Source organism: Bos grunniens, chromosome 2, assembly GCF_055505025.1.
Source record: "Bos grunniens cultivar Pamir isolate PY7600 chromosome 2, Bosgru_T2T1.0, whole genome shotgun sequence".
NCBI lineage: Eukaryota > Metazoa > Chordata > Mammalia > Artiodactyla > Bovidae > Bos > Bos grunniens.
In genome coordinates, this window is record NC_141166.1 from 14,686,952 (window position 1) to 14,701,176 (window position 14,225).

The 14,225-nt window shown below is 41.9% G+C and overlaps 1 protein-coding gene across 4 annotated transcripts in view; it reads left to right on the forward strand.

The window, feature by feature from the left end:
• Window positions 1-125: 125 nt before the first annotated feature.
• Window positions 126-14,225, forward strand: part of ZCCHC17 (zinc finger CCHC-type containing 17) — a 51,607-nt gene continuing 37,507 nt past the window's right edge. Inside the window, exons 1-3 of one of the 4 annotated variants that reach the window (XM_086333257.1) lie at window positions 126-185; window positions 8,357-8,457; window positions 8,658-8,778. In XM_086333257.1, coding sequence (XP_086189383.1) covers window positions 8,713-8,778 — 66 coding nt within the window. In that variant the 5' untranslated portion in view covers window positions 126-185; window positions 8,357-8,457; window positions 8,658-8,712. The remainder of the gene's footprint in view (window positions 186-8,356; window positions 8,458-8,657; window positions 8,779-14,225) is intronic. The other 3 variants (XM_086333246.1, XM_086333268.1, XM_086333235.1) reach the window with 3 other exon arrangements.

Genomic DNA, 14,225 nt, shown 5'->3' on the forward strand with positions numbered 1-14,225 from the left:
CCTGAGAAGTTTCCTGTTATTGGCCAGTTCTTTCTGACATCACTGGAGTACGAATTCAGGATTGGTGGATGGAGCTGGAGTCCCGCCTAGGCGCGCTGTGTCTTGTGGGTGGACGCTCACTGACTGGGTTTTGGTGTTTCGCGCAATGCTGCGAGGGGAAGACCAGAAGCTGACAACGAGTAAGTGTAAGGAAGGTCGGGGGGCGGGTGGCTGTGGGATCTGGAGGCGGCGCCTCCGTTGTGTGGTCTGAGGCTGGCTCTTCTCAGCTGCAGGCAAAGGGGGGCCCCGTGTTCCCAGCTCTGGTGTGTAGTATCCTGGGTTCCAAGCCTAAGAGACGCGGGTTCGATCCCTGGGTGGGGAAGATCCTCTGGGGAAGTGCATGGCAACCCACTCCAGTGTTTTTGCCTGGAGAGTCTCACGGACAGAGGAGTCTGGCGGGCTACAGTCCACGGCGTCGCAGAGTCAGACACGACTGAAGCGACTTAGCACGTAGCCTGGGTTCCCTTTCTAGCCTGGAGCAGAGTTTTGGGAGCCTCTGCACCAGCCTGGGGCCCTCAATGGCTGACTTCTTCAACAGTGCCTTCCGTGCAGAGCTCTGGCCCAGGCGGATCCCAGGGAGAAAAGGCCCATCTCCTGGCCTCCATCAGGGCCCTCTCTGACTGAAGAGGCGGACTTGTCACTGCCATGATTCCGCAGCCTTTACTAGCGCCTCCTCAGTGCCCCTCATAAAGATAGAGATGAAGGAAATGTCCGACTCTTGGCCTCCAGAGTACAATTTTGTTGAGAAATTCGGACTCAGACCTATGAACTAGGCCTTCTTCTCAGTCGTCCAACTAATATTTATAATACAGAGCACTGGGGAGACATTGTGAACCAAACATGGTCCCTGACTTCAGAGCTTTAAGTCTGGGATTGGGGGGAAATAAATGCTCACCAGTGATCTCACTAGGAAATGGGAAGTACGGAAGTGTGTGCTACCTAGGAGAGGTACGTGGTGTTATGGGTGCCTGAATAAACAGGAACGCTTCTCTGAGGAAAATATGCCTGAACTGATAGCCTTGGGGAAGAATTATAATTAGTTGGGTGAAGGGAGGAAGGCAGAATGTTCCATCTAGAACAGCATGTGCAGAAGTCCTGTGGCAAATGCGAGGAAAATGAGTAAAAGGCACAAAGAGGCCGTTGTGGCCAGCACAGAGAGTGAAGGGGAGTGTGGTACAAGATGAAGCTGGAGGCGGGTAGAGGCCAGACTTTGTAGCTTTTACTTTAAGATTAATGGGCAATCACAGGGTTGTGTGTGTGTGTGTGTGTGTTTGCTGGGTGGAGGGGGTGGTGGCTTGGGGAAGGCAGCTTGATGCCTCAGGTTTAGTAGTATGAATAGATGCAGAAAGAGCACTTTGTTGAGAGTTGCTGGCAGTGAAGACTGGGGTATTGGTGGAACTGAGAGCCAGAGATTTCCTGGACTCCTTTGCACCTAAGATGAAAATTGAATTTAGAAGTGAGAGGAGGAGGGTGAAAGGTGTCCCATTTTGCTGGTAAATAAAGCAGAGGCTTTTTGGTTTTGTGAGTTTCTGTAGTGAGAGCCATAACTTTATTATCATCGTAAAAACTGTTGTTTTGTGGGTTAGGAGTTGTTCCTGGGAAGTTCTACCAATACTTCTTATACCCGTTCCAGTGATTTTGTAGGTCACATAATACCTGGCAGTAAATCCCTTTCTGCTTAACCTAGTTAGAATGGGTTCTGATATCTGCTGCACTCCATCAGGGTAGAGGTGCTGCTGGTTAGGTGAGTTATAAAGACAGAATTAAAGGGAAGTTAGGCTGTTGTTTGAATGATGGACTATGGAATCTAAGCTGGATAAGGAGGACTGAAGAAAAAGGAGAAGGCTGATAGATTGGAAGAAAATAGTGGCTTAGCAATAAAGATTCTGCCTGCCAATGTAGGAGATGCAGGTTCCATCCCTGGATTGGGAAGATCCCCTTGAAGGAGGAAATGAAAACCCACTTTGGACTGTATAGTCCATGGAGTTGCAAAGAGTCAGACACAACTGAGTGACCTTAACTTTCAGTATTCTTACTGGGATAATCCCATGGAAAGAGAAACCTGGTGGGCTGTAGTCCTTGGGGTTGCAGAGAGTTGAACACAACTGAGTATGCAGGCATGCATGCTTATGAGGTCAACAAACAGTATTCTCTGCTAGAGGACTTCTATTTATCACTAAAGGTCTACTCAGTTGTCACCATTTCAACTTTTAAACTTCCTTGTTTCCCCCAGGCCCTTCTTCTCTTTCTTGTTTTCTTAATAATTTGAACCTAATCACTTTTTTGAAGCACTGATCATACTGCATTGTAATTGTCACCATTATCCTTACATGACTAGGAAGTTTCTGAGGACAGAGATGGTGATGAAAAGGATGGTTTAGTAGCAAGTATGTGTGTCTCTTGGCACGGCCTAAGGTTTGTGTCTTTCAAGCTATGAATTTGGGGGCTTCCCTGGTGGTTCAGGTGGTAAAGAATCCACCTGCAATGCAGGAGACCTAGGTTAGATCCCTGGGTCGGGAAGATTCCCTAAAGAAGGAAATGGCAACCCTCTCCAGTATTCTTGCACGGAGAATGCCATTGACAGAGAACCCTGGCAGGCTACAGTTTACAGGGGTCACAAAGAGTCAGATAGGACTGAGTGACTTATGCTAGCTATGAATTTTGGACAAGTTACTTCATTCCTTTAAAACAGAGAACCTACTTTGTCGAATTGTTATAAGGATTGAAAGGAGGTTTATGAAGTGCCTAACACAGAGCCTGACATATAAACATCAATGAAGGTGCTGAATTGATAAATTAACTAACAATTTAAAATCAAGTAAAATTAAGTATGTCAGTAATTCAGTTGACAGTTAAGCCTTTCTATGTGCTCCATACTGTGGTAAGCACTGACGATTTGAAGGATATGATGATGTGCAAGACAAGGGCATGCTTAGAAGAATTTCACAATCTAGAAAAAAAAAGAAAAAAAAATTAGTAAATAGGATTTGAATCCCATCTCCATCATTCATGGTTTTGTAATCTTGAGCCAGATCAGTAAGGCGACACATGAAATGAAGTTCCAAAGTGGCCATATAGTATCTTTCCAATTTAATATTCTATGAACTTCTTATTGCTTGAGAGATAGGAGAAGAGGATGTGGTTATTTTTTTCCCCAATTGCAGGCACATGGAAAAAAAGCCTGAAAAGTTAACAAAATTATGGAGGTACAGTACAAAAAACACTTTTTAATGAATCACTTGCAAGTTGCTGACTGTTGCCCCATCACCCATGAATTAGTTTTCCTACAGACAAGGACATTCTATTGTATAACTATAATATAACTTCTAAAATCAGAAAATTCGCTTTACGTAACTACCTCTAACCCTCATGCCCTGCTCTTCCATCCTTGGGCACTGACTTCCCGTTGGATTACCCCAATGTGCAGACATACTCATCATCCTGCTTCTCCCTGCACTGGGTTGCTCTTCTTCGCAAATTTCCTCTTCACCCAGCATAGGCTCTAACTTCACTCTGGGCTACCGTTCCCCTGCTACACCTCCCATTCCCATTTCCATTCCCACACTGTATTTTTCTTGCTGCCCTTTGTTTTGGGAAGGAGGTGGCGAATAACTGGGTCCCTATTGCTTCCTTATTTATTATAGTTGTTTAAAGCAGTCAATGAAACAATTAAGGGAGATTTTCTGTCTTTAGAACTATTGCAAGGCAACTCCAAATGGTGTACCTCAATCCTTGTCAATTTAATAGCTCTTTTAAGTCCACAGATTTGGTCTTATTATCTATCTCAATGTTCTTAAACTTTTTAAAAGCAACAGAAATGTTTTTTTCCAAATTAAATGTTATATAAAAGCTTGATAGGTAAACCAGATCAAAGCAGAATATACTGTTAAAAGTAGGCCCCATCCTATAAACCGCCCCCCACTCCCATAACACATCCCAAAGCTGGGAGGGCAATAGGAATCAGCAATAATCGAGTGTTTAGGACTTCCCTGGTAGTCCACTGATTAAGAATTTGCCTGTTGATGCAGGGAACATGGGTTCTATCCCTGGTCTGGGAACTTAAATTCCTGAATGCTGTGGGGCAGCTAAGCCTAGCACCCTAGAGCTGGTCTTCCACAATAGAAAAGCCACCACAGCGAGAAGCCTCTGCCACAGCTAAAGAAAGCCCGGACCCAGCAGGGATGACCCGGTCATAAATTAAATAAATAAAACATTTTTTTGTTTTTTAAAAAAAGATGATCAACATCTACTTAGTTACTGGGGCTAGGCTCCTTGCTTCCCAACTGCTGGGGTGGGACCTCTCCTAACTCTGATTTTTTTTTTGCTTGTGCTCCCTCATCTTTAGTATGGAGACTCTCTTTTGGTTGGTTGGCCTAGGCCCTACTTTTTTGAGGCCCCTAGATATCTCAGAACAGACTTTTTAAAGATGAACTTGAGTTATTGAGAAGCTTCTCGGTAACTACCATGCCTCCTTAGGTAGATTTTTCCCTAGGTATTTTATTATTTTTGATGCGATTGTAAAGGGAATTGTTTCCTTAATTTCTCTTTCTGATCCTTCATTGTTAGTGTATAGACATACAACAGATTTCTGTATATTAATTTTGTATCCTTCAACTTTACCAGATTCATTGATGAGCTCTAGTAAGTTTTCTGGTAGTGTTTTCGGGATTTTCTATGTACAGTATCATGTCATCTGCAAACAGCGACAGGTCTACTTCTTTTCCAATTTGGATTCCTTTTGAATAACCATTATAAAACCCTAGGTTTCTGCAGAATATAATTTGAAAAAAATCTAAATGCCATTTTAAAAAATGGCAACCCTTTACAGTCTTGAAATTGTAAGCCTGTTACTGTTGTATAATAAGATTTCTCTCAAAAATGCATCCCAGTTTCCTGCTTGAAGAATTTCATAGGGTTTCTCAAGCTACTGTTCTAAAAAAGGAGCAAATAGGAGAGCTTTAAACTTAGCTGTTCATACTCTTATCACGGCAAAAATCTGTCAAAAATAACTTAAGATTGTATAGCTCTTTCTGTGACTTTTGTTTAGAGAAGAACAGTTGATAGAATAGGTTGTTTGAATTTAATTTAGATGTCCTAGCTGCTGATGCCTGTATGGAGTCTGTACCTCAGTACTGCCCCAAGAGTTGAAGGGATAATTGAGGTGTCTTCATAGAGTCATTGGCCTCAGGTTAATAACTTTTGTTTTAGGATATGAGGTGAGGAAGCTGGGCAGAGGGAAGGGAAGGACTAGAGATGAGACTGCATAGCTTGGAAATTGGAAGAGGCAGGATCCAATCAGGCTGTGATGCTTAAATGTAAGCTGTTTATCAGCCATTTCTCAAGAACTGACAAATCAGTAATAAAACTCACCTCTGGCTGACCTAAACAAAAAAGGGCAAGTTTATTATAAAGGACATGAGTTGTCTTATGGAATTCAAGGACAGGCGTGTTCCTGGGTATTGGAATGTTTTAGAACTAGGGTTTGGAAGGCTGACAGAATATTCTTTCATTTTTAAGTGAGACCGTTCAGTTAATGGATGGTCATTGTAAATCAGGAAGAGTTTCCAAAAGAAGGACCTGAAGTAATCATCTGAAAGTATGGGGGTGTGCTCAGGGTTCAGGAGAAGACGAAGTAACTTGCTTATGAAAACTCAAGGAAAATAGTTTCAGGTCTTAATGTATCAGTTCAGTTGCTCTGCTGCTGCTACTGCTAAGTCGCTTCAGTCGTGTCGGACTCTGTGCGTAGACGGCAGCCCACCAGGCTCTGCCGTCCCTGGGATTCTCCAGGCAAGAACACTGGAGTGGGTTGCCATTTCCTTCTCCATTGCGTGAAAGTGAAAGTGAAGTTGCTCAGTCGAGACCGACTCATAGCGACCCCATGGAATGCAGCCTACCAGGCTCCTCCATCTATGGGATTTTCTAGGCAAGAGTACTGGAGTGGCTTGCCATTGCCTTCTCCGGTTCAGTCGCTCAGTCGTGTCCAACTCTTTGCAACCCCGTGCACCGCAGCATGCCAGGCCTCCCTGTCCATCACCAACTCCTGGAGTCCACCCAAACCCATGTCCATTGAGTCAGTGATGCCATTCAACCATCCCATCCTCCGTCGTCCCCTTCTCCTCCTGCCCTCAATCTTTCCCAGCATCAGGGTCTTTTCAGATGAGTCAGCTCTTCGCATCAGGTGGCCAAAGTATTGGAGTTTCAGCTTCAACATCAGTCCTACCAATGAACACCCAGGACTGATGTCCTTTAGTATGGACTGGTTGGATCTCCTTGCAGTCCAAGGGACTCTCAGGAGTCTTCTCCAACACCGCAGTTCTAAAGCATCAATTCTTTGGCGCTCAGCTTTCTTCACAGTCCAACTCTCACATCCATACATGATCACTGGAAAAACCATAGCCTTGACTAGACGGACCTTTGTTGACAAAGTAATGTCTCTGCTTTTTAATATGCTGTCTAGGTTGATCATAACTTTCCTTGCAAGGAGTAAGCGTCTTTTAATTTCATGGCTGCAATCACCATCTGTAGTGATTTTGGAGCCCAGAAAAAGTCTGGCACCGTTTCCACTGTTTCCCCATCTATTTCCCATGAAGTGATGGGACCGGATGCCACGATCTTAGTTCTCTCAGTGTTGAGCTTTAAGCCAACTTTTTCACTTTCCTCTTTCACTTTCATCAAGAGGCTCTTTAGTTCTTCTTTGCTTTCTGCCATAAGGGTGATGTCATCTGCATAACTGAGGTTATTGATATTTCTCCCGGCAATCTTAATGTATAGGGAGTTACAAAGAATCAGACACTCTTATGAGGCCAACAAACAGTATTCTCTGCTAGAGGACTTCCATTTATTCTTAAAGTTCTACTCACTTGTCACCTTTTAAACTTTCAAATGTCCTTGTTTCCCCCAGGCTGTCTTCTCTTTGTTTTCTTAATGAGTAAGTGAGTGAAATTACTCAGTCGTGTCCAAGTCTTTGTGGCCTCTTTGTTTTCTTAATACTTTGAACCTAATCACTTTGTTTTTTTTTAAAGCACTGATCATACTGTATTGTGGGCTTCTTAGATGGTGCGAGTGGTGAAGAACCTCCTCGCCAATGCAGGAGACCTAAGAGACGCGAGTTCGATCCCTGGGTTGGGAATATCCCCAGGAGGAGGACATGGCAGTCCATTCTAGTATTCTTGCCTGGAGAATCCCATGGACAGAGGAGCCTGGTGGGCTATAGTCCATGGGGTCTCAGAGAGTCCGACTTACCATTGAAGCAACTTAGCACAGCACACGGCACAGCAGCGAATTATCCTGAAAGAGCCATGGTTAAGAGCCACTAGGTTGCTGGTTTCTTCTCTGTTTGAAACCAGAAAGCTGAGCAAGAGTACCTCTAAGGTCTCTTCCAACTTCAGAGTTCTGAGACTTGATACTCTGGCAGCATCAGTATCACCCGGGGAGCTTGTTAGAAATGCCTTTTCTTGGGCACCACCCTAGACCTACTGAATTGCAATCTGCGCTTTAACATGATTCATAAATAATTAAATAAGTTCAGTGCATCCAGCAATGGGATTATTATATAGGCATTTTAAAAAGATGTGTGTATTTGTGTATGAATTATTAAAATATAGAAGAAAATGGCTACTAATTAAGATTAATTAATGGTTTCATGATTCCATTAAAAAACCCACTTGTAGATATAAAAAGTCTGAAAGGATATAAATCAGGCTGAATTAAAGATGATTTTCTTTTCTTCATTATTAATGTGTTATATGAACTTTTAAAATGAGCATGCATGTTTTTAATTTCATTAGGGAAAAAAAGTAAGCTATACTCTCTTTTTGAAGTCATTTCAGTGCCTAGTGTCATTTTTAAAAGGGCTCTCCAGGTGGTACCGTGGTAAGGAATCTGCCTGTCAATGCAAGAGACACAGGTTTGATCCCTGGGTCGAGAAGATCCCTTGGAGTAAGAAATGGCAACCTGCTCCAGTATTCTTGCCTGGAAAATTCCATGGGCAAGGAGCCTGGTGGGCTACAGCCCATGAGGTCACAAAGAGTCAGACACAACTGAATGACTGAGCACAGCACAGCATCATTGTTAAAAGCATGGACTGTGATGTCAGGCAAAATTTAACTCCACCATTTTCTGGGTTTTTGACATAGACCTATTAAGTTGACCTCTGGAAGCCTTGGTTATCTCATTCATGTATATGATAATTAATTGAACCTACATCTTGAAAATTTTGAGGATTAAATGAGATATTGGATGTGCACAGAGCCTGAACATAGTAAGTGCTTGATAAACATTAGCTCTTATTACTATTATTATTCCTTTTTTTTTACAGGTCCATTCATTGCTTCCCTCCCCCACCAAAAGCCTTCGCTTGGCAAAAGAATAGCAGTAATAACAATTAAAAAACAAAAAACAATAGGCTAATTGCCTTGGGTAAGTATCAAATTGAAAAGGAGTAAGATCAAGGTTTCCAAAACTCCTCATAATTACAGTGGACAAAAGAGGTTTGAATAAAAGTACATGGTGTTAACTCTAATGATATTATTCTGTAGGGAGAACGTGTAGATCAGCAACACTTTTTTGTTTATACGGATATGTCTCTAATTGTTGCTTGTTTTATTTCTTTGTGACAGAACACTTCAATTAGCTTTAGCAGAAGAGAAATGGAGGAACCATAGAGCATTAAGGATGAATTCAGGAAGACCCGAGACCATGGAGAACTTGCCTGCTCTCTATACTATTTTCCAAGGAGAGGTATATTCTTTTGTCTTTGAAATCCTACCATTTACATTAAGCATAAATTAAGGGTGAAAAGCTGCAGGGTTTGGAGCTCCTGAATACTTGAGAATGCCTTGAATGTTACAGTTTAAATGGGGAGTACTAGTAGAACATCTGACTCCCACATGTACCTCCTCTAAGCTCCAGACTTCTAACTGCAGACTTGACACATCTTCATTTGGATACCTCATAGCATCTCTGATTTAAGGGAATTTTTTTTTTTTTTTTTTGGTCATGCTTCATGGCTTGTGGAATCTCCGTTCCTCAACTAGGGATTGAGCCTGGGCCACTGCAGTGAAAGCCTGGAATGCTAACCACTAGACTACCGGGAACTCCCTCTAATTTATGTTTTAAACTGAATTTTTTATTTTCTCAAGAAATCTGTTCTTTCATTTTTCCCATCTCAGCAAAAGCACCCGTTATTCATTCAGGTACCCACGCTAGAAATCCAGGCAACATCCTTGATTTCTTTACTTGATTTGATCTTTTTTTCCCTCTCTCCCCAGTCTTTAGCAAGTCCTATCTTTCTACCTCCCAAATATGTCTCTGGTGTCTCTACGGACATCTTATGGCACCCCATTAGTTTAAGTTTTCCATCTCTTCCTAGCCCTTCCTGGGTTCTCTACTTCTTTTGTACTTCCCTTCCAATCTGTTTTTCCACATTGTAACCAGAATAACGTTTTATTTATTTAGTTGGCCACAATGCACAGCTTACAGGATCATAATTCCCTGACAAGGGATTGAACCTGAGCCCTTGGGAGTGAAAGCCTAGAGTCCTAACCACTGGACCACCAGGAAATTGCCCAGAATGTCATTTTAAAAACAGATTGGACCAAGCTGCTTTCTTGAAGCTCTTCTCGGTTTCTCATTACAGTTGAATATATCCAAATTTGTTTTTATGACCCTTAGCCGACTTGGCTTCTGCTTACTCTGGCGGTGTCGTTTTGTTCTACTCTATTCATTGTCTTGTTGTTGTTGTTGTTTAATCACTAAGTTGTATCCAACTTTTTTGTGACCCCATGGACTGTAGTCCCCTAGGCTCTTCTGTCCATGGGATTTGAAACTCGGATTCAATCCCTGGGTTGGGAATACCCTGGAGAAGGAAATGGCAGCCCACTCCAGTATTCTTGCCTGGGAAATCCCATGGACAGAGGAGGCTGGCTGGCTACAGTCCATGGGTTGCAAAAGAGTCAAGACATGAATTCGTGACTAAAACAACAACAACTGTTTGTCTAGTCACTCTGGTCTCCTTATAGCTTCAAATATTCTTAAAGCCTGCTTCCTTCTCAGGACTTTTGTACATGCAGTTGTCTCTAACCATCCTGCTTTCTCACCAACTCCTCATTTTTTAGGTCTCAGCCCAAATGTCATCTCTTCAGAGATCTTTTTCCCACCATAAATAAATGGCTTGCCTTATATTTATTTTGTACTTGTGTAAAGTCTGTCTTCATCCAGTTCAGTTCAGTTGCTCAGTCGTGTCCGACTCTTTGCGACCCCATGAATCGCAGCACGCCAGGTCTCCCTGTCCATCACAACTCCCGGAGTCTATTCAAACTCGTGTCCCTTGAGTCCATGATGCCATCCAGCCATCTCATCTTCTGTCGTCCCCTTCTCCTCCTGCCCCCAATCCCTCCCAGCATCAGGGTCTTTTCCAATGAGTCAACTCTTTGCATGAGGTGGCCAAATTATTGGAGTTTCAGCTTTAGCATCAGTCCTTCCAATGAACACCCAGGACTGATCTCCTTTAGGATGGACTGGTTGGACCTCCTTGTAGTCCAAGGGACTCTCAAGAGTCTTTGCCAACACCACAGTTCAAAAGCATCAATTCTTCAGTGCTTAGCTTTCTTCACAGTCCAACTCTCACATCCATATAGGACCACTGGAAAAACCATAGCCTTGACTAGACGGACCTTTGTTGGCAAAGTAATGTCTCTGCATTTTAACATGCTGTCTAGGTTGGTCATAACTTTCCTTCCAAGGAGTAAGCGTCTTTTAATTTCATGGCTGCAGTCACCATCTGCAGTGATTTTGGAGCTCCCCCCAAAAATAAAGTCTGACACAGTTTCCACTGTTTCCCCATCTATTTCCCATGAAGTGATGGGACCAGATGCCATGATCTTAGTTTTCTGAATGTTGAGCTTTAAGCCAACTTTTTCACTGTCCTCTTTTACTTTCATCAAGAGGCTTTTGAGTTCCTCTTCATTTTCTGCCATAAGGGTGGTGTCATCTGCATATCTGAGGTTATTGATATTTCTCCCAGCAATCTTGATGCCAGCTTATGCTTCTTCCAGCCCAGCGTTTCTCGTGATGTACTCTGCATAGAAGTTAAATAAGCAGGGTGACAATATACAGCCGTGACGTACTCCTTTTCCTATTTGGAACCAGTCTGTTGTTCCATGTCCAGTTCTAACTGTTGCTTCCTGACCTGCATACAGATTTCTCAAGAGGCAGGTCAAGTCAGGTGGTCTGGTATTTCCATGTCTTTCAGAATTTTCCACAGTTTATTGTGATCTACACAGTCAAAGGCTTTGGCATAGTCAATAAAGCAGAAATAGATGTTTTTCTGGAACTCTCTTGCTTTTTCCATGATCCAGCGGATGTTGGCAATTTGGTCTCTGGTTCCTCTGCCTTTTCTAAAACCAGCTTGAACATCTGGAAGTTCACGGTTCACGTATTGCTAAAACCTGGCTTGGAGAATTTTTAGCATTACTTTCCTAGCGTGTGAGATGAGTGCAATTGTGTGGTAGTTTGAGCATTCTTTGGCATTGCCTTTCTTTGGGATTGGAATAAAAACTGACCTTTTCCAGTCCTGTGGCCACTGCTGAGTTTTCCAAATTTGCTGGCATATTGAGTGCAGCACTTTCACAGCATCATCTTTAAGGATTTGAAATAGCTCAACTGGAATTCCATCACCTCCACTGGCTTTGTTCATAGTGATGCTTTCTAAGGCCCACTTGACTTCACATTCCTTAGAGGATGCTAAGCTCCATGAAGTCAGGGCCCTGCTTGTTCTGTTCACTGTTGTGTAGTCTCAGGTAGGTGAGTAGAAAATGGAAGGTGCTCAATACACCTTGATGACTGAATGAATGATCAACCTTTGAGGGAGAAGGCATTGTATTTGTTTAGAGAGCAGAGGCTTTGGAACCATACAAAACCTGGATTCTAGTCCTACCTCTTTTACTTACTATGTAATCTTTAAGGTTGTCACTTAATTTCTTTGAGCCTCAGTTTTCTCATTTGTTAGATGGAGATAAAAACAACTTTCATAGGATTGTGATGATAGTTAAATAAACTATCATGTATGAAAACACAATGCCTGAGATACAGCAATTCATTAATGTTATCTCCCTTTTTATAAAGCAAACGAGATTGTTTTCAGTGTCTTATGAGTACCTATTTTAACTATGTCATTCTTATGGCATTCATACTTTCTTTATGATAGTTGACAAAAGTTTTACCACCTAATAATGTGAGGCCTTTGAAGACAGACTTTGTGACTATTGGTTGATTATAGATAAATGTGGTTCTAGACTTCTATTAAGTGGATTCCAACTTGTAATGTACAAGTCAAGGTAGAAAGGATGATAACATTCTGATAAATAGCAAGCAACTGCTCTTCAGAACCTCTGTCCTTTTTCTTTAGGGCATATGGTATCCCCAGATGTCAGTGAGATACTAGAGCTCAAAAAGAAGAAATTGTAGCTCAGGAGATAAAACTGATTTTTCTGATCATGAAGGCCTCACTTGTGAGGTATTGCACAAAAGGGAGAAGAGCTCTTTCTACAAACTGACTCAGATTTGTAATAAAGTGTCTTTTAACCTTTATCTTTTTATATGAGATGAGGCTTGAATTAGTGTAGGTTTTATATTTTATTGGTCAAGGATGAATGGGCTAGAGTAGTGTTCAGAAAGAACTTTATAGTTGTAATACTAGAACTATAGTTCTAATATTTCAGGAACACATTTTGAAAAATGCCTAGAAGTGACTGGTATTAGAGAAAGAGCAATTTCATGATAAATTAAAAAGAAGAAACTTCAGAATATTCATCCAGCAAACATTTATTGAGTGCCTAATATTTATAAAGAAGTATTTCCATTAATGTAAATAACGGAGAAGGCGATGGCACCCCACTCCAGTACTCTTGCCTGGAAAATCTCATGGATGGAGGAGCCTGGTGGGCTGCAGTCCATGGGGTCACGAAGAGTCAGACACAACTGAGCGATTTCACTTTTCACTTTCATGCCCTGGAGAAGGAAATGGCAACCCACTCCAGTGTTCTTGCCTTGAGAATCCCAGGGATGGTGGAACCTGGTGGGCTGCCGTCTGTGGGGTTGCACAGAGTCGGACACGACTGAAGCGACTTAGCAGCAGCAGACTTTACATTAAAATTCAAAAAAAATTTGTAAACCCGATGTATGTCAGCACTTTCACACATTATGTGTCATTGACTTTCTTTGAAGAAATTGTTAATCCCATTTTATGGATAATGAAACTTCTTAGAAATTAAATAATTGCCCTGATGGTTAATAAATGGCAAGTTCTAAATCAAGTTCTCCAAATCTGCAGCTGGGTTTGTTCAGTTGTTCATCAATGTGTGGTGGAACCTAAAGGTCCATAAGAGAACTCTTGTTGAATTGGGTGGTATAGGAGGAAGGTAGATGGCAAACTTAGTTGTTCTTCCATCCTCTGTTTGTACCTCTATCATGACATTTATAGTCTATCTTGTACTATGGTTTCTTGTGTATATGTCTGTCTTCTCCACAAGAATGTGTATTACTGGAGAGCAGAGGCTATGTTTATCTCATGTATCTTGGTAACTAATTCAAATTTTTTAAAAAATAGGCTGAGCATCTCTTTTTTTTATGTTGTTTTTATTTCATAGTGCGTGATGTTGTATCTTGCATACAAGTGCTTGGTAAATAAATGTTTGCGTTAAATTTGAATCTAAGCATTTTAGGATCAGTTCCCTTTGAAGAAACTGGTGGTGTGCCCCATATTCTAGCGATTCTTTTAGCAGGCTCAGCATAGTTGGGGGGCCCATTGACAAGATTGCTGACAAGCTAATATTCATCCTTCTCTTGTCCTCTGAGAGGCATCTTGGTGTCAGAGTCCATTAAGCATAGTAGCGGATACAAGCATAGCAAAGAGATTTGGAATTTGGCTTAACCCAGCCATAGCCAAAGAAATGCTGAAGCAAGATTGGTGTTGGTAAATTGAAAATAACATTGGACTAGAAGTCAGAGAACTTCTGTACTTGGTCCTGATACTTTCTAACTTTGTGACTTTAGACAGATAACTTATGTCTCTGAGCCTCAGAGTCCTTGTTCACATTATGGGGATAACTACTTTTAAGGCTGATGCAATGTCTAATCTGAAGATAGTAAATTCATTTTACCCAAGCCCTGAGTTCAGTTGAGATAAT